The following is a 27,925-nucleotide window of genomic DNA, read 5'->3' as shown; positions in this document are numbered from 1 at the left end:
CCTCTTGAGTTACCTCTACCTAATTCTTCTTTGTCCCCAGTCTGCCATCTGCCCTTGCTCCCTGCAAACCAGTGCTCACCTCTTGCGGCCCATCGACAACACGGACTCCTACCCTGCCAGACCGGTCCTCGTTGGAACCCTGCCAATCCCGGATTTAGTTCTCGGAGTTCCTTTGTTCGCTACCAAGCTGCAATAAACCGTTATTCACAAACTCACCTCCCTGTCCTCTCTGCATCTGGGTCCAACTTGCAATCTGAATCCAGACACTTATTCGCCGATAATGACAGAAAATCTGTGTTTGTGGCATTTTATAATGCGATCAGAGCTTGAAAATACTGGATCTGGAACCTCTCATGTTGTGCAGTGTTAATTCTTATGGTGCTTTTTTAAGTTACACAAAAACTCTGTCATGTATGATGTCATGCATATCCTGTGAAACTAATTTTAAGGAATAAACTAGCATCTCTTTCATAAATACTCTGTATAATACGTGTAAAGAGACAGTAAGTTAACAATAATAGTATAAGAAGAAAAACACCGGGACAAAGGAACATGAGAGACCTCTCACCTGCAAAGCACAAGCAGTAATTTCTTTCTTAAATCATCGAGAATAGGATGAGTACAAACGATGAGTGAATGATGAGTAAGAGTTTTTTTGATGGTGATAATTGGACCAAGAAATAACTTAATCAATCGTTTTAATTATTACTATCATGTTTTCTAAATTTAAACAGGACAGAGGTGAATCCCAAAATTTGACGTGAATTTCCACTGGAAAAATACACCTTTATCACCCCCCAAAAAAATCTAATTCTATTCAACTTCACTGTTTAGTTTATGATGTTTTATCCTAAGTCTGCTTTTCCTCTGAATAGATAGATAGATAGATTCAGCATACAACAATCATCAACTAATTACAGCACATTTGACATGGTTTATTTGATTACTTGTTTGTGTAGTTACCTACTTTCTGTAGTTCTTTATATGTAAACTTGGAAGTTATTACAATGGGTAGTTACTGTATTCTTCCAAGGTTAAATGGGTGTGATAATCCACATTATCACATTTTGATGGCAAGAATGTTGTTCTGAACAGATGAAAAAGGCTCCAATTTTCCCCGATTGTCGGTATGTGTGTAGCCCACTTTATTATTGAAATTTGTTTAAATATCCAAAGGGGTTGCACTCTACCTGCAATGGTTTGGTGTTGAGACAGTTCTTCCAGACCTCGGCTTCCACTCTAACCCACTGGCATTCACTTGGAGAGGAAATGCTCACCACATCTCCTCCAGACTCATTTTCTACATTGAAGAAAGAAGAGGGAGAACATACATCATTAAAATCATTTTCACAACAATCTCATTCACACGAGGCATCTGATATTTCCTCCTCTCCTTTGACTCCGGCTCATGAATAATCATATAGCATCATCTATGCGGCGCCAATGCAGATTTCTGCCACAGAGACGACCGCTTGTCATGTGCGATAGGCTTCGGCAACATGGGGTAATTAGCTAGATCTATCATCCTCCGCAGGAAGTGGGGGACAAATATAGCTAATGATCCATGCCTGCCTCCATGATTCCTCGGCTCGACTCTCCATCCTTTGCAAAGTTATAGAAAGAGAGGAACTGGAGAGGGAGGGTGAGGAAAAGAGGTCCCTCTCTGTCAAAAAAGGTCAAATGTGATACCAGGAACTGAAGACAGAGAGAATGTATACAAGGCTAAAGAGGTGTTGCTCACAAACCGCCTGCCTGTCTCGTTGCCACCAATGCTGCTAATTGTAAAAATGTATTGAAGGAAAGCAGATGTTGCGCAGAGAAACAAACTACAGCCACATTGCAAAACTGCAGACTGGCCAATACACGCACACACGCACACACAAACACATACATGGTCGCTCACAACCCCTTTCAAGGCAGATCCAAAGAAAACATTCATTAGGCCCTTAGGATAAACATGCAGTGAGTCTGAGTGTGAGTGAGTGCCTGTTGTATTATTATTATTATTAGTATGATATAACAAGAGTGTTGGCAGTTACATAATAAAACAGATTTTACTTTGGACCAGCAAGGCATTTCTGCTTTTCATTACACAAAAGCGCACACAAACACAACTCAAAAGGATGGACCTGAACCTGTTTGGGATGAACGAGAGTAGATATTGTGATCTAGGAACCACTTGTCCAACATAGATGACCTCTAATTACACAAATGTTTGTGTGTTTTTTCTCTTTTATTTTCATACATTTTAGATCGGTTTGCATGGTGAAAAGACACATGCATGCTGTGGGGGATCTTTTCCTCTTGTCCCTGTGTTTGCTGTTCGGGAATCTGTGGGGGCGAGACTTTTCCCTGCCTGGTTTTTTTGGCGGGGGGGGGGGAATCCACCTCCCACGCTCAGGGGCGGGTAGTGTGTGCTGGCGGGGGTGTGTGTGTGTGTGGGGGGGGGGGGGGTGTCGGGAGGGGTGGGGGGGGGGGTGGCTGCAGGTCTGGGAGTGATGTCCCTCTTCGTCGGTGGTTGACCGGCCTAATGGGGCCGACCTGCAGGAGCCATGCCTCTTAATCACTCACTTAGCACGCACTCACACTATTCATTGTATATATTTTTCTTACTAAACACATTTGGGCTCATACACATATCAAAGGGTTCCTGGGGGAATGGTATGGGATCGGGAAGTTGTGGGTGTCGGATCGGGTTTCAGCACGTCTGTGCTGTGTCCCGGTCCGTGCGCCCTGCCCCTCCGGCCTGCGTGCCCCCATCCATCCATCCATTTCCTACCGCTTATCCGAGGTCTGGTCGCGGGGGCAATAGCTTTGGCAGGGAGGCCCAGACTTCCCTCTCCCCAGCCACTTCATCCAGCTCTTCCGGGGAGATCCCGAGGCATTCCCAGGCCAGCCGAAATACATTGTCTCTCCTGGGCCCGTCCTGGGTCGTCCCCGGGGTCTACTCCTGGTGGGATGTGCCCAGAACACCTCACCAGGGAGGCATCCGAATCAGATGCCCCAGCCACCTCATCTGGCTCCTCTCGATGTGGAGGAGCAGCGGGGTTAGGGGTCGCTACAGCATGTAATCCTTTTCCATGTCTCCTGCATCCTCATCTCGAGCACCAACTGCCCTCATTTCTTCCTTCACGACATCCATCAACCATCTCTTTGGTCTTCCTCTAGCTCTCTTGCCCGGCAGCTCGATCCTAATCATCCTTCTACCAATATAATCACTGTCTCTTCTTTGGATGTGTCCAAACCATCGAAGTCTGCTCTCTCTAATTTTGTCTCCAAAGCATCTAACCTTGGCTGTCCCTCTGATGAGCTAATTTCTAATTTTATCCAATCTGGTCACTCCTAAAGAGAACCTCAACATCTTCATTTACGCCAGCTCCAGCTCTGCTTCATGTTGTCTCTTCAGTGCCACTGTCTCTAATCCGTACATCATGGCTGGCCGCACCACTGATTAAAAAACTTTGCCCTTCATCCTAGTAGAGACTCTTATGTCACATAACACACCTGACACCTTCCTCCACCTGTTCCAACCTGCTTGGAACAGTTTCTTCACTTCCTGACCACACTCACCATTGCTCTGGACTATTGACCCTCCACCCTTGCTATCTCTTCTCCCTGTAGCATCACTCATATATATATATATATTTATATATATATATACACACACACACACACACAGAATGAGCTGATGATAACCACTGTTGACTTAAATATTTCCGTGGACCTCAAGTATATATCACCCACCCCCGATTATTAAGCCAGCATTTGCGTCCCGCTGGAGATGCGGCGTCTACGAAAATAGAGCCCCTGGTGTCTATACTACTTTTATCCACACTGTGTACAACTACGGCTTATTACACATCTTTCTACAACCCCCCCGCCTGCCCCCCTCCCTTTCTTACTCTCACACAACACAGGCATCCTTGCGTCTTGGTCATTATAATCAGGGTGTAAGTGTTGGCTCTGTCCTCTGATGAAGGTCTTCATGTGGGGGCTGATGACAAATCAAAACTCTCTGACTCTTAATCAGGACACATCCCACATTCCCCTGGTGTTTTTGTGTGCATGAATAGCAAAAAAAGAAAAAAGAGTGTGAGGGCTTTTGACTAAGGAAGAGCGATTGACTGAAAGACAATGGAAATGGATACAATACAACCTGCTACAGCCTGTGTGCAAAATGTGGAAGATATTCTGGTCATAAGGTGACGCGCCTGTGTGCTAGTTTCAGTAACAAGGACAGCGACGGGCGTAGAACAGAGAGGGAATAATAGACCTCCAACAGCAATGGGGGCACACCCACAGAGAAGACACATGCGCACACAAGAACACATGCATGCACACACACACACACACACACACACACACATACACTCGCAATTTTGTTGTGTGTGTCAATCACACACAAAGGTACAGACAACTGTAGACACACGCGCACAAAGCTATTCACATCCTCTCCTTTTGTTGCAAAGAAAGGCAGGACTGTACAAGAGTGTGTGAATGTATGTGCGTCTCACTGAGTGTTTCTGGAAGAATGAGGAGCACCATGTCTGCCCTTCACTGGCCTCCTATATCTGTCAAAGCCAGGAAACACACCACAAATAGCCGGGAAAGACTGGCTGCGCCGTCATCCAACAATGAAAACCCTTTTGTACAGGTAGGTTTGCCGCACTATGTGCAGGGAAATGTGAATTCTGCTGTCACATGTCTGGTGACACATATTGTACATGACAGGAGTTTAAAACACCCCCATCACACAAACTCACAGAAATCATACCCATTATTTAAATAAAACGCACATACGACACTTGAGGACAATGGGGCACGCAGGAATGCTTTATTCATGTGACGTGCATCTGCACACGCACGCACACACACACACACACACACACACACACACACACACACACACACACGCCTACAGACGAAACCTCGTCTCCCGGGCTCTGATAGAGACGGTAGCTGCCTGACCTACATTCTAGCAGATATGTATACAGGCAGAGAGGAGATGAAATCTCTCTCTCTCTGTTCTATATCCTGTGTTCTTCTTTGTGCACCACACATACACACACACACACACAGAAATGTTTTCTTCGCCTGAATGTCATCATGTTCCATATGAAGCTGGCAATTTTCAGAGCACTTCCATGTGTTTGATGGATTTCCGGCCAAGTTGAGGGTCAGACTGGTGTACTGAATCTCTGTGTTGTATATCAAAGATCTGCTGAGTTGTGTGCATGTCATTTCATTTTCACACCAAAAAGCACTCCGAAACAAAGACCAAAGAAGACAGACTAAAATGTGTTTTAGCTAGGCCTGTCACGATAATTTTTCCGAGACCATATATTTTCCCAAAAACTATTACGATAAACAATAATATTGTTATTTTTTTAATACCACTGAAACCATGAAAAATAAGGCCCGAGCTTTTTATTTATTGTATTTTATTTTTTGCTTTTAATTCAGTATTGTTTACTATTATTGCTGTTGTTATTCTTATAATTTTCTGTCTTGTTTCTCTATTAAATCAACAATTTAATCTTTACTCTGTGATATGGATCTCCCTGTGTCTGAAATAAAGAATAAAGTGCTGGAAGACCAGCCTGCTTTACTCGGAGCCTTCTACTCCGATAATAATCGGTTTAGAAGCCCAAATCAAATGAAAATGCTCCAGATAAATACCTCACTCAGAATAAACAGGCCGAATCCAAATTGAATTCCTTTTGCCAAACCGAATCAGAAGTAAATTTTCACCATGTGTACCGTCATTCAGAATAGAGCTGGGAAAAGCTCTGTCTGCGCATGCTTTGTTGCGACGTAAATGCGAGGTGACGTCATCGTTTACACACGGCGTAAATATGGCACCTCCCGACGCAACTCGTATGCAACGGAGATCTTGTTTTTAACTACTTTTGCCAAGCGTTTTTTTTTTTAATAAACATAAAAAAACAATCCCAACTACGGTGCTGAATAGACAACGGACCTCCATCTTGATAAATGACGTGATGTTCACGACGAAGTGCGCATGTCACACGGCTGTTCTGATTAAATGTAGTGCACGTCATGTATACACCCGATTTGAATATATCACGTTACATGTAAACGGTTGACCAGAGATCTTCAATAGGAATGACAAAACATTCTCTGTGTAAACCCGGCTACTGCATGCTTGGTCCGCTGAAGACGAGCCCTTCACTTGTCAATCAAATATACATTAACGCTCGCTGTAGTCAGCTACTTGGTGCATAACGTGTGCCACTGTGGTTACACTTAATAAACAGCTAACGTTCCCGTGTTTGTTTTAAGTAATAATTAATCGCAGGCTAGCTTGTTAGTTCGCAGCCGGGCTAGCGAACATAACAAACAGTTAACTTTTCCTTAAGTGTCTCTGTTGTGTGAATTTACAGTATGCGCTGCAAGTATTGGACGGTGCCAACACCGGCAAGACTGTACCGGGCTGCCAGCGTTCCATGAGGCCACTAGCGGCTAATGACATATTGTTATATTATTTGTTATCATATTTGTGTTTAAAAAGTAAGTGGTAAAAGTCAAAAGTCTACTCAAGTAGAGTAACCAAGTACAACTACTTCCCTCCTCTGGCTGTCATAGTACAAGAAGGACACCCGTACGATGCAGTGCATTTGCACACTAAACCCCAAGCGAATAGATATCGGACCATTCCCAAGATAAAGTGAGAATATTTAACTTGCTTCATTTAATGTCGTCACAATGTTTCATGTCATCCCTTAATCCTTTGATTTTCCTTATCTGGGCCACACATTTTTATAATAATGAGCTGTAGCTGTAGAAAGATAGTCCAGCTTGGGTTCATTGAGAGGATAGCAGAGCATGTGTTATTCCTCTCCAAGGTCTAGATTATCTATATCTATCTATCTTAAATTCAAGCCAGCCCTCCAGTGAACTGACAAAAAGATCTAAAAGCACTTTTTCAATCAGCCAATCTCATAAAGTAACTGAGAGGGTATTCTTTGTTACCACAGAATCTGCCTGCATAAAATACATTCGGGTGGCTGTATGCTCGACGACCCAGAGGTGAAAGAAGCTGTCAGGGACTGAAGTGGACTGCCTCTTTATGACCTTCCTGCTCCTTTCAATAAGGAAGAGTGATCCAAGGTAAAAGGCACTTTCTGACCCGTTTTTCTATTAAAAGGAAGTGAGCGGAGCAACTGACTAGGTATGCTTGACCTGCTGGACTGCACTGCTGTGACACGTAAACATCACGTACTTGTCTGCCACTTGACACACTAAAACTGAACTGAACTCATCTGTAATGCAAACTGTACTGCTGCGGGCCTAATTCAAGTGTATCGCTTGGCGGCAGCACGGCTTTAAAACAGTAATGCACACATATACGTAAATAGAATGAAACCCCTACACTTGGTAGAAAGTGACAGAGTGAAGCGTGGCTGCAATAACCACAGCGGTCGCCAGCACAATGCACTGTGAGTCAGCTGCTGGCGAGACATTGTGGAATACCCAGGTGAGCAGAGAAGCCAGACAGCAATCAGACCACCATGAGGAGAACGAGAGTGAGAGGTAGAAAGTGAGAGAGCGCAAAGGACCATTTCCAAGGGACAGCTAGGGCCTTAATTACTTGATGTTTCTCTCTCTCTCTCTCTCTCTCTCACTCATTCACAATCCTAATCTGACTTCCCCGCGACTCTGTGTGTATATGTGAGGCTGATTATGAGACTGGGAAACCTCCATTTGCTTCACAAGCCTGATAGGGAATCAGGCGAACAACATAGCAAATATGCATGTGTGTGCGCGCGCGCGCGTGTGTGTGTGTCTGTCTGTCTGAGTGTGAGTGTGCTTGTGTTTATGAATCAGAGAGAGAGAGAGAGAGAGAGAGAGAGTGAACAGTGATTTATCCCAAGCAGCCTCAGAACAGCAAGGTTACCGAGCCTTGACTTGGAAAAGCCACAGGACAACACGACATATAGAAGACCACACTACACTGCACATCAGGGATACTCAACTACAAATCCTAAAGGGCCTCAAATAATGTTTTCAATAAGTCAAAGGTTCATTTATTAAGGTTGTTCAGGTCACATGCAATAATACTTTAATTTTCAAAACAAAATGTTCTATTCATTCAAAACAATAAAAATATGAATTGACATAATATAAATAATTGAATAAAACAAAACATAACCCCTGTCACAAATCCACAACAAGCAAGGGGTTAGAAAGAAGGAAAAATATCTTGGGGCTTGACAGTTTGAGTGTGTGCCAGTGTGTTTGTGTTTCTAAGAGAGAGAACCAAATCCAGATTGCTAAGTGAACCACAAATGATGAAGATTACTTTTACTAAGTTAGCAACATTTACACAGTTAACTTACTTTACCGCTTTCTGTATTTTGATCTTATTCTGAAAGACAAAGGATACCACTTCCTGGAGCGGACGGTGATTATTTAGCAATAGATACACTAATTTACATTTTATAAAACATTCTAATAACGCAATATTATTGTTATTATTATTATTATTATTATTATTAGTAGTAGTAGTAGTAGTAGTAGTAGTAGTAGTAGTAGTAGTAGTAGTAGTAGTAGTAGTAGTAGTAGTAGTAGTAGGGCGGCACGGTGAACAACTGGTTAGAGCGTCTGCCTCATGGTTCTGAGGACCGGGTTCAATCCCCGGCCCCGCCTGTGTGGAGTTTCCAAGTTCCCCCCGTGCCTGCGTGGGTTTTCTCCGGGCACTCCGGTTTCCTCCCACGTCCCAAAAATATGCATGATATGTTAATTGATGACTCTAAATTGCCCGTACGTGTTCAGGGTGTACCGGTAATAAGTGAACCGCGATATAGGGAGGGATGCCTGTTAGAAAATTATCACACAACTACTAAATGCTTAAGACACCTAAATTATAGATAACTATACAAATGAACACAAAACTAACAAATGCTTGAAATACCAAAATTATAGAGATGAACATATTTTCCCTCACAGTGAATGATTTTGGAGCGGGCCTCTACAGGCTGTCCTTGTATCGTTTGCATGGACTCAAGTCAAGGTTGCTGACACAACCAAAACACATAATGAAGGAAACCATTTTTCACCTTGTGTGCGCAAGCCTAACATGCAGTACACGATGAATGGGCTGGTAGACTGCACGCTGAGCTGTGTGAAGTGAAGTGTGGCTTGTGGCCAGTCTTCTATTAGGCTGCCCAATCTCGTCTCTTCTTGGAAAAGCCCAGAACAGTTTGTAGCCCGACCGGCCCACTGGCCGCCTTTGAGTCCTCCTATTGTGGATGGTATACTGCACATTATTATATACAGAACAATAATTTTATATAATATACAGTACAATAAAGTACGGAAAAGTAATACAGGAGCAGTCAAGATTTTTTTCCATACTTCTACTTGAAGAGGTAGCATTATGTGAGGTAAGAATCCGCTATATTGTGGGCAGCGTGCAAAAAGACAGCTGATGTCAAAATATCTATGAATGATAGCCTATTTGATTGGTCCTTCCAGAGAAGTGAATTAAATAAAGGCACCACATGAATTATTGTGCATGAAAATTATTGTATTGTCATTTTAATTATTCCATAAAAGAAAAAAGATATTTCTTCCTTGATTAGTGAACACATTTTTTAATTACACTATATGATTTTAAATGACAACTACAAAATAAAAAAAATAAAAAGCTTGTTTAAGAATGTTATAGATGCACATACATGGATACATTAATAAATCAACATACATCAATCTATTAATACATTAATATAAGACAATTATCTTGTCAATTAAACAAAAATAACCCTCTTAGATGAAATAAAAATGATAAACGAACAGCTGACACAGCGAAGATCAATCCACTAAATTATCAAGCGAAAACAAATCTACTTCTTTTTATACAGCAGACCGTGTGTCTTGCTAAGTTGGAAAGGAAAACCTTTGGTCCAGTCCAGCTGCTTAAACTGCAAGCTACGACGGAACTATGCTATGCTCATTTGGTACATTCAATGAGTTGAGCAAGTTGCAATGATTACAAGTTAACTATGTAGTTTGTTCTTGTGTGTCCATCTGCCTTTCAAAGTTATGGGGAAATGGGATGGTCATATATGAGTAACAGCATTTTAATGTACACTGTTATTAATTTGCATTACAATATGTTGCAATAAGGATGTCATTGAGGGTTGAACTTTACTACTCCACACTGAAATAAAATGCTTTGAGGTCGACTAATTGCTAATCACACGTTTTCTCTGCCAAATCTTCCAATCGGACAAACTGCAGAGGACTTTCGACTCACCCATTTCCTGCTGTTGCTAGACTATAATGCTCACTGGAGCAGCAAAATGTCTTAATTTGTCTGTGCGGGTCATAAATAAGCAGATTGTCGAAAAGCATAGTGTGTAGTTTCGCTAGCTTCAGCTATTCCGGCTTTAAAAGACTCATACCAATGGTACCTTACGACTCGAAGTGAGAAACAAGTGCAATGGCGCAGAGAACTTTATCTTCATCACCAAAATGTTACGTCTAACAATGTACAGACAACAACTGTGAGCTAATGAGAACTTTGTTCATCATAGAAGTTGTAAGATACAACACACACCAGTATCATGACACTTGTGTCGCTTCACAACACTGAAAGCGACACTTTAGGACACTGACGTCGGTGTTGATGGCCATATGGATGCTGTTCTGAATGTGCGTGAAAATATTTTACCCAAAGTGAGACACCAAGAAAGTCTGTCCTCAAATAAAATAACAGCTCAAGTAAAAGAGAAACAGTGAAACGGAGAAATGCTAATTTTTGTTTAGCCTGCCTACAATGTCCTGTATCACAACATGCTACGCTATGGAACACAAGATGAGGCCGGCCGGTTTGGTGAAGAGAAACATGTGCAAGACTTCTACTAATTACAACTACAATTAGCCTAATGGTAAGTTCTACTTTTTAATTATTTGTTTTTATTTGTTTTCTATGCCTATCAGTTGAAATATGTCTTTACATGAAAAGACATATTTGTGCATGAAAAGGTTTAGGACGGCTGTATTGTGCTGAAAAAATATCAATGTCATCACTGAGGTGCTGGTGAATGATGTCAGGTGGGATATGATTGGCAGATTTGTTCTTGTCTATCTGGCTGAGATTTAGATTTTTTTCAGTTCTAGCCCAGAACACGAAATACATGTACGGCAGGTGATCTAGAGACTTCTTAAGAACAAGCTGCTTGTGAAGGCGTAAAAAATGCTAGTTCCATATTTCTAAGAGAGCCTTTCTGGTTTATGTCATTGCTGAGGGGAAGCTTCAGATAGAACCAACAAAGATAACTTCAGTCACTGATTGGCCTAAACCTTCCTTGAAAGCAGCTGAAAGGGTTCCTTGGTTTTGCCAATTTTTACGAATGTTTTTTTAGGAATTACAGCCATGTTGCAGTCCCTCTTGCCGCCCTAACGTCAACCTCTACACCTTTCCTTTGGCCGGGAGAGGCTGATATGGCATTCAGCGAGCTTAAAAAGGGTTTACCTCAGCTACTGTCATTGCTCCCCCAGACCTGAATACATAATTTATTATTGAAGTGGATGCATCAGGAGTGGGAGTTTGCGGAGAGCTGTCCCTGCGATCTGTGGAGGATGGCAAGCTGCATCCAGCAGAGCAAAATTTTTGGATTGGTGACAGAGAGCTTTGGTGGTGAAGATGGCGGTGGAATTTTTGGTGGGGAAGGAGCAGAACACCCATTCATTGTGTGGACCGATCATAAAAACCTCGTTAGTAAAGTAAACCTTTTTTATTTGACCATTTCATATTCACTTTATCTTACTGTCGCAAGCCCCAAAGTGCCAACCAAGCCTGATGCCCTGCCCCGCCAGTTTGCTGCAGAGGGCATTAAAACAGACTCAGAACCCATTCATTTGTAGAAAGGCGCACTGGTGAAGAAGCCCCAGAATGGGCAATCTGATCCTGATGGGGTCCACTGACAGTGTTTGTTTGTCCCTGACAGCGGGCCCATTCCTCACAGCTTACCTGTCACACTGGAATCCACAGAATACTGGCTTTCCTACATCCACATTTCTGGTAGCCCACCACGTGGAAAGACATACGTTTCAGCATACACTGTAGGTACTCAAAATAAAACTTGAACTCTGGTCTGCTTCGTCCACTTCCCACCCCCAGGCATTTGGGGTCACACGTCACCCTGGACTTTGTTCCCGGACTTCCTTCGTTCAAAGGTAACACATTGATTCTCACATTGGTTGACAGATTTTCAAAGGATTTTCAAATTTTTTCTATTACTTCCCAAACTCTCATCTGCCATAGAGACCGATGACGTATTGGTCCAGGTCCGTCTGCAAGAGCATTCCATCTGACAGATGGAATGCTCTTGATTAATTGAAAGGTGCATACAGGTTTTGGAGCAACATACAGATCTAGATTATCGTTACTCTCGTCTTGTCGGTCATCACATTTTTCCATAAACTTCAACTGGTCCACAACTCAGCTGCCCGCATCCTTACCAAAACAACCTTTGGACCTATCACCCCATATTAAAAAACCTGCACTGCCTCTCACTCAAATCCTACTATAATCTGGAACCCCCTTACATCTCTGTCCTCACCCATCCCTATGTTACAGCCATCATATGAATTTCATTACTTTTTTTCAAGTGATTACTACAGTAATTGTCATTATTTTTGTTAATGTGTTGTAAGGTGGCGGAGTGCTCTGAAGGCACCTGCAAATGAAAGTATTGTTATTACGATTGCAAATGCTGAAACAAAAAGAGAAACCGACACAATTGCAGAGATGCAAAATAGAAGCAGAGAATGCTACAAATAGCCACAACACAAACGCATTCTGAACAAAAAGCCAAGTGTCAAGTGTGTTAGAATATCTATTACATTTCCAAATTACATTCTTATAATATATTTACATGTTTATATTTTACGTGTAGGATAATGTTTCAGTGGAAGAGTGGTTATTTTAGTGGCCTCATGACACAGAGGAACAGAGTCCCAATTTTGCTTAGGCTGTATAATGATCCGATAAAATGAAGATTTGTATTTTTTATTTTTTTCATCTTCAAGACTAAAATGATCTTTGAAGATTTAAATGAAAAAAAAATTGTTATAGGCCACACTGGATTGGTCACAATTTTCAGTCGAACATCCAAAATGTGTCAGCTAAAATGATCATGTTTTATTTAATGTCTGTCACACCATCAATACACCTATGCATTTTAACAAAATGTGGTAAACCATTTGAATCTTTTTTACCTGACGGAATGAGAGTAAGAGAAAGCTGCTGCTTGCAGAGGACCAGTCACTGGTGAGACTGACTAACCAGCTGGCAGCCTTTCAGAAGCCACATGTTCAAAGACACGCTGTGATGTTTGTGCATGTAGGAGTGAGACAGTATGTAGGAGCTAGACTCATTTTTGCCCAGTATGATGGATGCAATGTATATAACTGAGGGAGACTATATTTACCTATGACGCGCGAATTGCCTCTGACTCAGTTGAATATCCTCATTACTGATGTAGTATTGTGTATATTCATGTATTTATGAATAATTTGTTTGTTTGTGTGCCTGGTCTAACAGCACCCACGTCAAAATGTACTGAGCTCGATTGTTCTGCTGTCCTTGGGTTTCTCCCATCCCAAAATTCGACTCTTTCTCTCAGTCCTATGTACTTGCTCATTCTCATTGACTTCAGAAATGGTGGTGGTGGGTGGTTAAGATAGTGTGAATAATAAAGTTGTGTTCCTGACGAAGCTGAATAACCATTCAGAAAATGTCTTCAATTATGGAAATGTTCGCATTGCTTTAGGTAACATGAAGATGACTATATAAATCTCGGACAAATTCAATATTGTCAATATTGGCATTCTACGTCTGGCCAGCAGAAGTACAGTTTGTGCAAATTACGTTGTCTGTACATTATGCGGCATCATAGCTTGCAAGCAACAAGAAGCAGCAGCAGTTTGAATTACTGCGTTCCTCTTTTTGTGTAATCTTTTTAGAAAGCACATCTTCATCTGAATAAATATATAAGCCTACCGGTTTTGCACCCATTTATTTTCCTCCTCTTCTTTTTCTTGTCCCCCACCCACACCGCTGCCAGTGACGACCCAGAATACCAATGATGCAGTTTGCAGATAGATAGGGAGGGCTGCCTGTCACATGACCCTATTTGTCCTGAGGCTTTACCCAGGGATGACAACAGAGGCAGGCACACGGACACACGCACACACACACCCACACACACAAAGGTACCCACAACTTGCAATACTGTATGTCAGCATAGGCAATGTAGCAGACACAGAAGCATGCAAACCCACAGGATCATATTCATTAACATGCAGAGTCACACACAAAGATTCAGGTGCACACACACACACAAACACTCACAGATCACTACAGGGGGGAGAGCCAGAAAGGATGAGAGACAGAAAAAGAGAGAACACCCAGCCACTGTACACACATGCCATCTCTCTTTTTCTTTGACACACACGCACATGCTCTAGAGATAAGGTAGGAAAACACTGAGCACCCTCCAAATTGTATCCATCTCCAATGCAGGCATAGATACACACTCATACACGCACAAATGTCGTCCTGTATGGAGGCACCCCACCCCTGTTGATCACACAAACACATCAGTCAATGTCACGGCTCTACACACAGTCACTGGGTATCCTGTGGCACCAAAAATAACAGCATAATAGAATAGCAAGAGATGCCCCCTCACTTTGCTCAAATTCAAGAGTCGGAGTCCAAGGAATTGGCCATCGTAAGACTGAGTGCGTTTCAATTTGGGGGAATCACACTGATAATTCAAATTAGCCCCTTGAATGCCAGAGAGCATTTTTAGATTCATTCACATGGGCAGACTGTGTTCACAGTTCTATAATTATGTGGGAAAAGACTCTATTCAGGATGAGGTTTTGCTGTTCATTTGGCATGCTCTTCGGAATTTTCAACTCCTCATAGAAGTCCTCCTCATATACATACATACATATACACATACTATATATGATGTAACAATTCATTCATTGTGTCGATGTTGCAGTTTATATTCCTACGATCCAACTGGATCGATTTATGCTCAGCAAATTAGCATATATATATATATTGATTTCAAGCGTTTAAAAGGTAACCAATTGATTGTATCGATACAAGGAAATACCGCACTCGATTTAAGCACGCCGGACTTTATGTGGAGCTGTATATGTGTTGTATTTCCAAGAAAAACGCTCGTAATTCCTTTGACTTTTACTTGATTTTTCAGTTAGCAAACGGCAGTTAGCACTGTCAAGGCTACTTTGTTCTTCGTCTCTTTTCTTCTTCGCTTCCTTTTTTATGCCCCATTTCGAGTGACTCCTTTCCAGAGCGTCCCAAGTGATTAGATGAGACCCCACAGTATGTGTATGTGTGTTGTTTTAAAGTAAAAAGTAGCACTTTTTTTTAAGGACAACTGTCTGTCTGGTGTATGGCAGATGAGAAGGAATCTAGCAAGAAATGATCATTTAGGATGTATGCGTGTGTGTGTGTGTGTGTGTGTGAGAGAGACGTGGTAAATCACCTTGCACTTTGAAACCTTTCAAGCTGCTTAGTTTCGCTTGCTAGCCGCTAGCAATGATAGCAGACTAACTTTTGACGGAAAACGAGGAGAACCAGCGACAATGTCAACTACGCTAGTTCAGGCTCACGTTTGCGCTTCCATAGAGCAGGTTTGTTCATTTATTTAGCTCTCTATGTATTATCAATAGTCTTCCTAAAATATTTTCTTCATGAAAATCTCACAGTGCTTAGTTTCTAGCCATTAGTATTTAACTGTTTAGAAGAGCGATTCTCAAACCTTTGGTGCAGCTAGTGACAACTTACAGTGGAGACAGTTTTACAAGGACCCCGTTATAATTCTAACACTAATTAAACATCTCTTTTCTAGGGAGGGGGGGGAAAAAAAAAAAGCCAACAATAAAATCATAGCTGAAATAATATAAATAACAATAACTTGCTGGACAGCACGGCGGAAGACTGGTTAGCACATCTGCCTCACAGTTCTGAAGACTGGGGTTCAAATCCCGGCCTCGCCTGTGTGGAGTTTGGATGTTCTCCCCGTGCCTGTGCGGGTTTTCTCCAGTTACTCCGGTTTCCTCCCATCCATTTTCTGGGCCACTTCTCCTCACTAGGGTCGCGGGCGTGCTGGAGCCTATCCCAGCTGTCATCGGGCAGGAGGCGGGGTACACCCTGAACTGGTTGCCAGCCAATCGCAGGGCACATACAAACAAACAACCATTCGCACTCACATACACATATGGACAATTTAGAGTTGTCAATTAACCTACCATATGTATATATATAGTTTTATGCTATGTTGCTCTCCTTACAGTTGTGCAGTGTACCACCCGTATTAAGCAATTATAATACAGATTATCATTAGTAAATGCACCTTCGTTAACATTCTTAGTCATGGTAAAATTCTACCAAATAAATACCACAACATATCATGCACACATTAAACGTGTCTGTGTTACATGGCTTGAGGTAAGCCTTGCTTAATAATTTTGTACGATCACAAAAAGTAGAGCATTGCACTAAAATATTTCTAAAAAAATAAAAAAGAAATCTTCTGTTCTCTCAATATGAATTGTGTAAATACAAATGTGTTAACATACATTACAGTACAGTATACTGTTTGTCTTTTTTGTGTGTACAGTACAATATCTCCTTCGCCTACCCCACATACTGTACATTTCATAACACCTGTTGTGAAATGTGTATATGTGCATTTTTGGAACCTTGTCAGGAAACTTGTTAGGTTGAGATCACTCAGCATATTGCAGGCACAATAAGGTGACAGTTCCTGGAAAGGTGGGATGTTTTTATTCAAATGGCTGTGAAAACCGAATATAGGTCTGAATGGAGCTGTTGTGGGATTTATACAAGGAGTTTTTGCAATTATGTTTCAGCCTGTTCTTTCAAGTTGTTCACGTATAAAATAAAAAAGTGCTTTTGCTCTTAAGTGATGGTTGAAAATATACAGTATGTTTATTTATTTATTTTTTTTACTTCAATGTTTTTAGAGTGACATTGTGAACTGGCTTAATGACATGAAGCATTGATAGCTATAAAACATGCAATGACCTGGTTGTGTATTTGGGTGCGTATATGTGAACATGGGTGCAGCTGCATCGGTGTCTGTGTGTCTGTGTGTGTGTTTGTGTGTGTGTGCAAATGCCCGCGTGTGTGTGCACGCGTACGTGTTTGTGTGTGCTAGTGTGTGCATCTGCGCACATGTGAGCAGGCTCAGGTGGATTGTGAAACCGGCAGATGGACATTTGGAGCAGCTTTCCAGCCTGCAGCAAAGCGCAAATCTCTCTCTCTCTCTCTCTCTCTCTCTCTCTCTCTCCCCCTCCCTCACTCTCTCTCACACACACAGAGATTAGCACTTTTTCACCTTGTGTAACTTTAGTCATAAGAAACATCCTTCGTATTTCAATTCACATGTCGACATCCTTTTCTGAACAAAAATCCTATTAGTGAAATAAAAATACAAATTAACAATGCCTTAAAGATACACCCAAAGCCTTTTTTTGCAATTTGGACAATTTTATTCGGGCAGGCATTCACAGGGCTATTTTGGAATAAAAACAGATAAATGTAAATTTTATTACATCGTCATATCGATTTGTTTAACAAAGTACGACATAGGGCCTCACTATGATCGTGGGCATGCTGGAGCTTATCCCAGTTGACTCTGGGTGAGAGGCGGGGTACACTCTGAACTGGTCGCCAGCCAGTCGCAGGGCAAATATAAACAAACAACCGGTCGCACTCACTTTCGCACCTACGGGCAATTTAGAGTCTTCAATTAACCTACCATGCATGTTTTGGGGTTGTGGGAGGAATACCCAGAGAAAACCCACGCAGGCACAGAGAGAACATGCAAACTCCATACAGGTGGATTTGAACTCGGGTCCTCAGAACTGTGAGGCAGATGTGTTAACCAGTCAACACCGTCCCACCGTATTTTGTTTTTTTCATTTATTGTATTCAGTGCTATTATTTTAATGTATTTTTTATTTTACGTCAGTGTTTTCTGGTTGTTCTTTTAAGTTATAATTAAAGTTGAGTTTTGGTATTGGAATAAATACTAAATATTGAAACCAATGAATAATTGTGTCTATTAATTGATCTCAAAATCAATCAAATTAATCTTGATTATTATTTTCTCCATAATCACTTAGCCCTGGTACTACATACTCCAGTGATAAATGAATGTACTAAAAAGCTACAGTTGTTGACTTTACGGTAAGGAAGATGATTTCCTTCCTGTTTGAACACCCCTAACCATCACTCGATAGCAATTGTTACCTGGTTTAACACTGGAAACATGCACGTGGACTAAAATTCTCCTTCCAGGCTTAGCTTTCAGTCCAGCTACAGAATGGAGCAATAAAGGGATGGAGGGATGGAGAGGGAGGTTGTGTGAAGCTGCTCTCTCCCTGAGGAGAATCTTGTGCCAACTCTGTGCCACACAGATCAACAGTCAGCTAGCCAACCGTGCACTGACCTCATCCTCTCTCTCTATCTCTGCAGCTCTATTTCAGGCTACCTCGCTCTCCCGCTCTGCCAGCGGCATTTGCTGTCCCTGCGTCTCCTTACGCCAACTGCCTGTCCTGTTACCAATGGTGCATGTCTAAAGCACTGCTTGCCTGTCTTTGGTCCATCCAGTCTGTCTCTCTTTTTCTCTCTCTCTCTCTTTCTCTCCATTATCCCTCTGCTTTTGTGTCTCCGTCTCTGTCCATCTGCACGTCCGCCTGCCAGCGACTCTTTCTGGCCAACAGTTCACTGCCGGAAAGCAGCCAGGCTGTCCGCCGCTCATCCAATCTGCCCGGCTAGCCGCCTGTCTATTCATCATCTGCTTGCTTTCCCACCTACATAGCTGCCTGTTTACCTGCCATCTGTTTTTTGGTCTGTGTCAAGGTGTTTTATAAAAGTACAAACATGAACTCCTTACCCCATTTTATACCTGTCGCTACACACTTTAAAAAGATTTACTGACATGACAAGAAAGATGGGTTGACATGTGTTTCAGTCATTTTAAATTTAAATTTTAAATTTCTCCATCCTAGTGGTTAGACAGGTAGCTGAGGCAAACCTGAATAAAACCAGGAATTCTGGGAAGCCTTAATATTTGAGTTAAAAATTTTGATTTCCCTGTCTGTTATTAAACATCTGCACCCTTACAGTATATTTCCCCCAAATTATTTCTATTCATCCATCCATCCACCCATTTTCTACACCGCTAGGGTCGCGGGCGTGCTGGAGCCTATCCCAGCTATCTTCGGGCAAGAGGCGGGGTAAACCCTGAACTGGTCGGCAGCCAATCGCAGGGCACATATAAACAAACAACCATTCGCACTCACATTCACACCTACGGGTCATTTAGAGTTTTCAATTAACCTACCTTGCATGTTTTTAGGATGTGGGAGGAAACTGGAGTACCTGGAGAAAACAAACGCAGGCACGGGAAGAACATGCAAACACCACACAGGCGAGGCCGGAATTGAACCCGGGTCCTCAGATCTGTGAGGAAGATGTGCTAACCAGTGGTCTACCTTGCCTATTTCTATTCAGTTGTTAAATAAATGTTATTTAATTTATTATAATGATCAAATCCCGCCAGGGGGAAATCAAACATCACACACACTGCTACACCTCTTGAGCAATAGGGAGTAGGGGTCTCTGTGCCTTGCTCATGGAAACCTTGGCAGAAGTCAGGAAACAAGACTCTCAACAGCAACTCTCCAAATATTTACTTTTTTTTTGTGAGAAGCAGGAATCAGATTTAAATATACGTTCTACTCAGTGACTGTGTAGTGGCACTCGCCTGACTTTCGTGCAGGCAGCGTGAGTTCAAGTCCCACTCAGTGACAGGGGGTGAATAGAAGTGTGAATCGTTGTTTGGCTACAGTAGGGGTGTCAGACGTACGGCCTGGGGGCCAAACCGGCCTGCCAAGGGATCAAATCCGACGCATTCATTGCTATTTTTCAATAGTTGTTGCTTATTCTGGCCACTGGAGGGAGCACTAGAGACCCCTTACCAAAGTCGTATATAAAGAAAGTTTGGTCACGCTGTGAACTCACCGCATTGCTCTGTCATTGGTTACATCGTAGTCACATGAATTATGGGCACCGTGTTGTACCTCAGCATCTATATCCCCCTCCCCCGCCGCCCACCCCACCCCCATAGGCCTGCAGGTAACTGTGATGGCTTTGCCCAGTTTTTGCCATTTGGTAAGTGGAATTTTGTCCAAATGCTTTGTTGCGTGGATGTAGGCTGTTCCACTTGTATGCATCGTTTCTTGATAAATCCAGAAAGACTATATATTCTTTTTAAAACAAAAATAAAGTGATTATTTCTTTTGAAACGTGAGGCTAATTGTGTCTTTATGATAAGTAGTAGCTAGTCGCTGTCAAATAATGCTCAGATTCAATTATTTTAGATTGTTTTTGCATGTTAATAATGAACTCGTACTGGACGAACTTCCATGTTGGCTGTGATGACATGTCAAAGTTTATTCTAACCAAGCCATACGAAAGCCATATAAAAAGGCTTGTATTAAATATATAATTGCATATTGGGTAAACATTATGCAATATTTTAAAACACTGAAGTTCCGTAAAGTGTTTGTCATGAATATTGTTAGAGATAAGATGACAGTTGGCGAATGCAGTCATAAGGCGCATGCTGGTAGAGCCACTTTTGATCTGTAAGTTGCTCACCTGTAAATGAAAAAAAGAATGCATAATTCATAATACTGTTGAAACTGCAGTCATTTTTGTTAAGACATTTCAGATTCAGCTCATATGATTAGCAACAACGTTTGTAACAAAACAATGAGATTTTTTTTTAAATAGTTGTTATTTATAGCTTATCAAGTCACAAATACACTGGTCTGGCCCACTTGAGATCAAATTGGAGTGAATGTGGCCTGCAAACTAATATAAGTTTGGCACCCCTAGTCTACAAGATACGTGCAGTATATGTGACTGGTGACAAAGTCCAGGGTGTGTTCCGCCTTTCATCGAAAATCAACTGGGATGTTCATGTTGAATTTCCCAAATCAGCGGAAAGGGTGGTTTTCAAGGACTAGAGCTTAACTCTGCCTGCTTTTCAGGATGCTTTCACACCCATCGTTTGCACCATTATGCTATTGCAGGTCAAACCAAATTCAGTTTCACTCGCCAGTTGGAGTGAATCAGGGTTTAGAACCATACCTACACCACCTAGGTCTGTTTATCTTGTTCCTCACCCAAGTTCAGTTTCTGTGTTGACATCTGACCATATGAGCCGCAACAAGGGGGAAAACAACCAAATAGTTCAATTAATAGAAACTAGTAGTGATGGTGTGAAAGCACCCGTATTCTGTAATAATGATTTCTCTATGGATGTTATTGTCTGTCTAAACAAGATTCTAAAGAGCTCAAGAAAGTTCCACATAATAGACATCCTGTCTCATTCAAAGCTCTGCGGCTTGTGAAAGATGTTTGCGCAATTAAAAAAGGCTTTCTCTTCTATTTTGCCACTATCCTATTTGGACATCTCCCCCATATCCGCCCCTATTCTTGCCACAACACGAGAGCAAAGGAGGGTTTGAATGGCTCCTCTCATCTAAAGGCTGCAATGGGCTCACTTGCTCGTTTGTCAAGGACAACTCTAATGGACCTAGAACAAAAGAATAGGGAGGAGGTAGGGAAGGAAAGAGAGACAGATGGAGGAGGAACAAGATTGCTTGGTACAAGAGTCATTGAAATTACGGATATTTGAAATAAAAATCCTGAGCAGTCCGTTGTCAGTTTTCCTGGCTTTTGCCCTGCACTACTGTTCGCAGGTGGAGGACAAAAAAAGAGAGCATTTTCTATCATGCATATCACACAGATCCAGAAACAAAAGACCAACTTGCTACTCTTCATTTCACACAAACTGAGAAGTGTTTATTACTACGCCTAAAAATAAAGTTTATTTTGGCCTGGATTTACACTACATCGTTGAAGTGACACAATCCAGATTTTTTTCTCCCATGTGGGAAAGAGTCAGTCCAAGCCAAACTAAATATATTGTTCTTCAACCACAGTGTTTTTTAGTCTTTTTAAAAAAAATTTTTTATTGCAAATCCTTTGTTATATGATTTCTCCAGCATATCACTGCATCAATCGTTAAAAATTTGCTATGCAGCAATAGTGAATTCCCTTTGTAACGCATCATATTAAAATATCTCCAATGAAACGGTAGGAAGCGCAGAGGGAAGCCCGTCTATCTCGCTTTGTGTCTTTCCTCACTCTGACACCTCTGTATGTGTTTACAGTTGTTCCCACACGGAGCATGCAGCTTGCGCACAATCAAAGTCCTCTAGCCAGATAGCTAATCCCTGATGTGGGTTGGCCCAGTTATTGGTTCCCAGCTTTTGGAAGGGAAAGCTAAAGCGAGAGAGGAGATGGGAGGGGTGTGTGAATATCCTTCTTTTTAGAATGATAAACCTGACCATTTTGCTGCCTCTTGCTATTCAGTGTCACTTTGCTACCCTGTCCTCCTCAGCCATTAATTGGCAAGACACCACAAAAGCACCATGCAGAGTTTTAAAGTGAAAAGCCTGTTTCAGCAAGCTCACTAATAACCGCCAGTTACTGATCTGTACATCACCAGTGTACAAAAATAAAATTAAATAAATTATAATAAAAAATGAAACAGATCATAGAAAAGCCCACTTTGAATCTGTTTCGGCAGAGATGTACGATTTGCCAGATTGTGCCTGAACTACTTGTAGTTCCCCACATAGCCCAAATGAGATCCCTCAAGATTTTTAAGAAATCATATAGAAAACAACGTATTAGGCTAAGAAGCTAAACGACAACTATCAACAAAGAGAATGAGCATCTAGCCGGCTAGCTGGGGATCCCATTTCATCTGGCTAATCAGTCATGGTGCTGCATTGTGCTAAGGTGGGGTCCTCCTGAGACCAAAGCTTCAGAGATGACGGGCGCATATCATGTGATTCTGCCAGGGAAAATGCACCCAAACATGGGGGGCAGAGGGAGACGCAAGCTGGCTGTGGGAGACGCTGTTGTAATTAGGTGCCCTGAGCTTGACGCCCACACGCCATCGAGCCCTCCCTCCTGCCTGCAAATCGGCTCCCAGGCAAACACACACAGACACACACACACACATGCACAAACACACACACGCAGACATTTGTACCAGTAAGCACATAGTAGAAAAGTAATGGTATCTATGTCCTCAAAACAGAATGACCAAGAATGATACTCAGTACAGTGTAACACGGAGAATCAAAGTTTTATAGATTAAAACAACTAAAAAACATAATGCAAAATATTATCAATGTTGACAAAATAACATAAAATATTGGATCCTCCCCAGTTACTAAAATTTAATTGTTTCTTACCTGGCACATTTGTCACCCTTTCAAGGGACTGGGAGTTAACGAGCTAATAATCTAGCAAGCTAACGAGCTAGCTAGCTAACGAGCTTGCTCGACCGAGGCGGGGTCATCCAATACATCAGTTTTGTTATGTGGGTCCCCACATAACAGAGGCACGGGAAAGTTATTGAACACAAAAAGAGTCCATAGTAATTGGTTAAATAGTTTTTCAGTATTCCTGCACATTGCCCAGACAAACAATGGTGAAATAATATCCTCCAGCACTTGTAGGACCACTGAGAGGCCTTCCGCACTTCATGAAATATGCCTAATATTTCACAATATATTTCAGATCATCAAGAAAATGTAATACACAAGTGTCAAACTTGTGGTCCGGGGGTCAGATCAAGCCCGCCACATAATTTTATGTGGCACGTGAAAGCAAATCACGTACAACTTTGTTTCTTGCTAAAATACCAAAATTGCAAATTGTGTCCACTTTTAATAATGTTGAGATATTGCAAGCACTTTTTGGTTACCATGCCCCCTTTCAAAATAAACTGAATAATAAAACAATGACTGCCTGTCTTTCGAAAAATTGTGTGCAGGTGACTGTGTGGGAGTCGGAAGAATAAAATAGCTTCAAACTGCCAACTAGCGCCTGCGGAAAAGTTAGCAATCGTTAGCGTTAGCCACCAGGACGTAAGCTCAGAGCCCGCAGTTCATGAGGGTATGTGAGCAAAGTTAGTGTTATGCAGTGGATTCTCCTGTGCTGTGAGGGAAACTCTGCATTCGATGCACACAAGAGTCAGTGTTACCAGCAGGAGGTTGATAGCATCGATAGTATGGAATGACTTAGGCGTGCTTGCACGCCGCACGTGTGCCCAGGTTGGCGCACTCCAACGGGGATACAGGCTACACTCGTTGTTGGAGACCACTCCTGAAATCGGGGAATTTGAGAGTAAAAGGAAAACCACTTATTATTCTGCAACTAAAGGTACCTTTGGCTGGACAAATATAATAATGACAATGAAAATAGCTCATAATAGTTTCATATAAGAGCTGATATCTAGCTCTAGCCATTTTCCATGGTTTTCTTAATCCATCCATCCTCCCGTACCGCTTATCCTCAGTAGGGTCACGGACATCCTGGAGCCTATCCCAGCTAGCTTCGGGCGAGAGGCTGGGGTACACTCTGAACTGGTCACCAGCCAATTGCAGGATTTTCTTGATAATAATCAAAATTAGATTTTTTTAATTTTCAATTCAGCTTTTGTATTATTCAGATAAAATGCATTTAGTGGTACCAGGTATTATAATGACCAAGAAATTGAAGAAACGAGCGTGGTCCAAATGTTTTTTTTTTCCATGACTGTGTATATCATACACGTACTTTACATAGATGTACAATTTTAGATACATATTGGTCATATATATGATAATGCAGGCATTGATGTGATTATTTTAAAATGACTGCTATGAGGAATGGGCTAATTCCATTATTAAATGAATTGTAATGTTTTGAATTAATAAAAATGAATATAGAAGTGAAGTCTCACTGGAGCAGTTTGCAGCCGAGCATGAAGCAGCTGGGATGAGAATCAGCACCTCCAAATCTGCCAGCCATTCGCACTCACATGCACACCTACGGGCAATTTAGAGTTGTCAATTAACCTACCACACATGTTTTTGGGATGTGGGAGGAAACCGGAGTGCCCGGAGAAAACCCACGCAGGCACGGGGAGAACATGCAAACTCCAGACAGGCGGGGCCGGGGATTGAACCCCAGTCCTCAGAACTGTGAGGCAGACGCTCTAACCAGTCGTCCACCGTGCCTATATATATATATTGTATTCTATCAAAGTCTTTTTCAAACAGTGGATTGTGATACCTTCACTCCTGCCTTGTGGAGGTGGGCAGTGATGTCACTGTCTTTGGGTGTTTCTTCACAGCTCTCACAATGTTTCTGTCATCAACTGCTGTTGATACTCAGCTCAGTACACCAGTAGTTAAGTAATCAATCTAAAAGGCAACACCAGAGCAACTACAAACACACATTAGTCAAATGTTCCAATACTTTTGCTCACTTGAAAAGTGGGTGGGTTCAAACAAAAGGTACTCTGTCCTGAGTTGTCTACACATGTAGATGTCAATACCATGAAATAAAAGCTGGAATTCTGAACTATTGTCTCATATTCACCTTTTGATCTGAAACCCAAATGTTTTCAGTATACAACAAAAACAAAGGAATTGACCTTGCCGTTCCAATACTTTTGGAGAGGACTGTATGTTTTTTTTATTTTTTATTTTTTATTTATGTTTTTGGACTAATGCATGCCCTTTTAAAGCTTTACAAAGACATGCGTTCTTTGTATCAATTTAAAAACATCTTATTGATCTTATTGAGTCCTCCAGTGAAGCCTCACCATACCTCAGTTCAGCAAAAGAAATAACTGTTTTTGAAAATGTCAAACATGGTCAAATTCTGGATCAAATAAGAATAAATAATAGTAAAGAAACATTTCCAAAGCTAGAGAGCACACCAGAGCCTGTCTCAAAATCTCCCCTGGCCCACAAGAGCAGAACACATTGGTGTGCTGGCTTTTGACCATGGCAATTTTAATCAGTCTTTTTCACACTTCATTGGGGATTCATCACCCCCTCCTGCCTTCAAACATTGTTTGGAAGAGTTATCAGCGGCAGGCAGCATATCCGGTAATTATACATGCAAGGTAATGTGGGGAGCCTGGCTGAATATTTCAGCCAACTGCATGTGCTGCTGAAAATCACTGGAGGGTACAACTGCTTCACCATACTTGGACGATGGCAGCTATAATTCAAGAATGACGTCTGAGATCAACCAGGGAGCTAGATCTATTGGCTATGTGATGTGAAAGAGGTTAAAGCATCAAATTCAACACTACAATGAGTCATTTGGGCTAAGGAATTTCTCTGAAGTTTGCTGTGGAAAAAAAAAAAGTACACAATGCAAAAAGAGTGTGAGTGTTTGAGGGCATCATGATTGGGTTTGTTGCAGAGGCATGGTACAAACACTTCTGGAGATGAGATCACTAAGAATTTGGTGGTTATTGTGTGAGTAAGAAGCCAGCTGTTAACGGAGGCCTAACACACATGCACAAAGACACATCGACAAACGCACAAAATCTAAAAGTACCAGTCAGACAGGGTCCTCTGGGGAACATCAGAGCAGAGGCATAACAGTGACTCATTCAAATGGTCACGGAAACACACACACACACACACACACACACACACACACAGGCATGCATACACACACATTCACATGAATGTACACACACGCACACACACACACACACACACACACACGCATACAGACACAAACACACACATTCTACCGTTGCAGCCAGGCTGTCCGATAGAATCAGAACCCAGGCCATGGAGTACTGTTGACAGGTGTGGCCCGCCAGTCATGCACACACCAGCCGGCCATGTCCTCCAACCCTGCGCCTGACAGGGGGATCACATGGATGACCCCAGTGGATGACCGTGTATGTTTGTGTTTAACAAACAGGGATTATATGAGAGGCTTCATGTTTGGCCAAAGTGCACACGTGCATTCCTCTTTTATTTGTTTGTCTGTTGTTGGCTCTTGCATACAGCAGACCAAAAAACAGTTCCGGTCAAGCAAATATTCTCTCTGTATGTGGGATGTAAACTACACTTTACAGTATAGCCATGTGCAGATGTACAGTATGTTTGACGGGTTAATTCATCACTCAGGGAAGAGAGTCCTTATAGGCAGGATGACTATTGCGAGGAAAGGCAATCCAACTGATGTTAAGGCCTGCAAACAAAGTTGCAGTATATACAGGTACAGAATAAGTGTGTGTAGGAGTGAAGCTTTGAGACCTGATACTCAAATGTGAAACAAGTCTTAGTGTCGCCCACAGGCACAAAGCTTTATCAGTCATCTAATTTACCGGATAACATAGTATAGGCACTGCAAGAAACCATAGTACCTCAGATGCAACACGTGGCAAAAAAGGTCTGAATGGCTTTCTTCCCATTTTCTACCTGCATAACTGTCACTGTTCAATGGTAATCAGAATGGCATTTGCTGAAAGCGTGTGCCAAATCCTTTTATTGTTATTAGATGAGCATGGAGGCACGTGCGATGCATTCAAACACGCGAACAGATGGGCAAGCAAGAGCTCGCATGCACGCAGGCATCCACACAACAGCCACCCACACCCAAACACATTTCCACACTTCAGAAAACACACACACACACACAAATACAACCCACTCTCTTGCCTCAAAGCAGTCTCGTCCAGCGACTACAAAGCCCACCAAGAGGTCTTTGCAGATCAAATAATCATGCCTTCCATCTGCTTCCATTTCTCTACATTAGCTTTGTTGAGACGGCCTACAGACCACGTTAAGAAGTACCACTGCCATGGATAAAATAATGATTGCGCTCTCATTCCCCAACTTCTCATTATCTCCATCTACAGCCAACGCA

The 27,925-nt window shown here is 42.0% G+C and overlaps 1 protein-coding gene across 8 annotated transcripts in view; it reads right to left on the bottom strand.

Annotated features, from left to right (window-relative positions):
* The window catches only part of myt1lb (myelin transcription factor 1-like, b), a 132,589-nt gene that overhangs the window by 91,883 nt on the left and 12,781 nt on the right, over positions 1 to 27,925 (bottom strand). For 5 of the 8 annotated variants that reach the window (XR_009769785.1, XM_061695998.1, XM_061696002.1 and 2 more), the window contains exons 1-2: positions 9,081 to 9,108; positions 1,191 to 1,300 (exon numbers count right to left, since the gene is read on the bottom strand). The exons of 1 other annotated variant lie outside the window; for it this stretch is intronic. Coding sequence is in view for 4 of the 7 variants with exons in the window: in XM_061695998.1 (XP_061551982.1) it covers positions 1,191 to 1,300; positions 9,081 to 9,102 (132 nt within the window). In the remaining 3 variants the exon portion in view is untranslated. Of the gene's footprint in view, positions 1 to 1,190; positions 1,301 to 9,080; positions 9,109 to 27,925 lie in introns of those variants that run through there. 2 more of the 8 variants (XM_061696004.1, XM_061696003.1) reach the window with 1 other exon arrangement.

Source organism: Phycodurus eques, chromosome 14, assembly GCF_024500275.1.
Source record: "Phycodurus eques isolate BA_2022a chromosome 14, UOR_Pequ_1.1, whole genome shotgun sequence".
In the NCBI taxonomy this organism is placed as follows: Eukaryota; Metazoa; Chordata; class Actinopteri; order Syngnathiformes; family Syngnathidae; genus Phycodurus; species Phycodurus eques.
The sequence above is the reverse complement of the archived record's forward strand: the minus strand, read 5'-3'. Positions and strand labels throughout refer to the sequence as shown.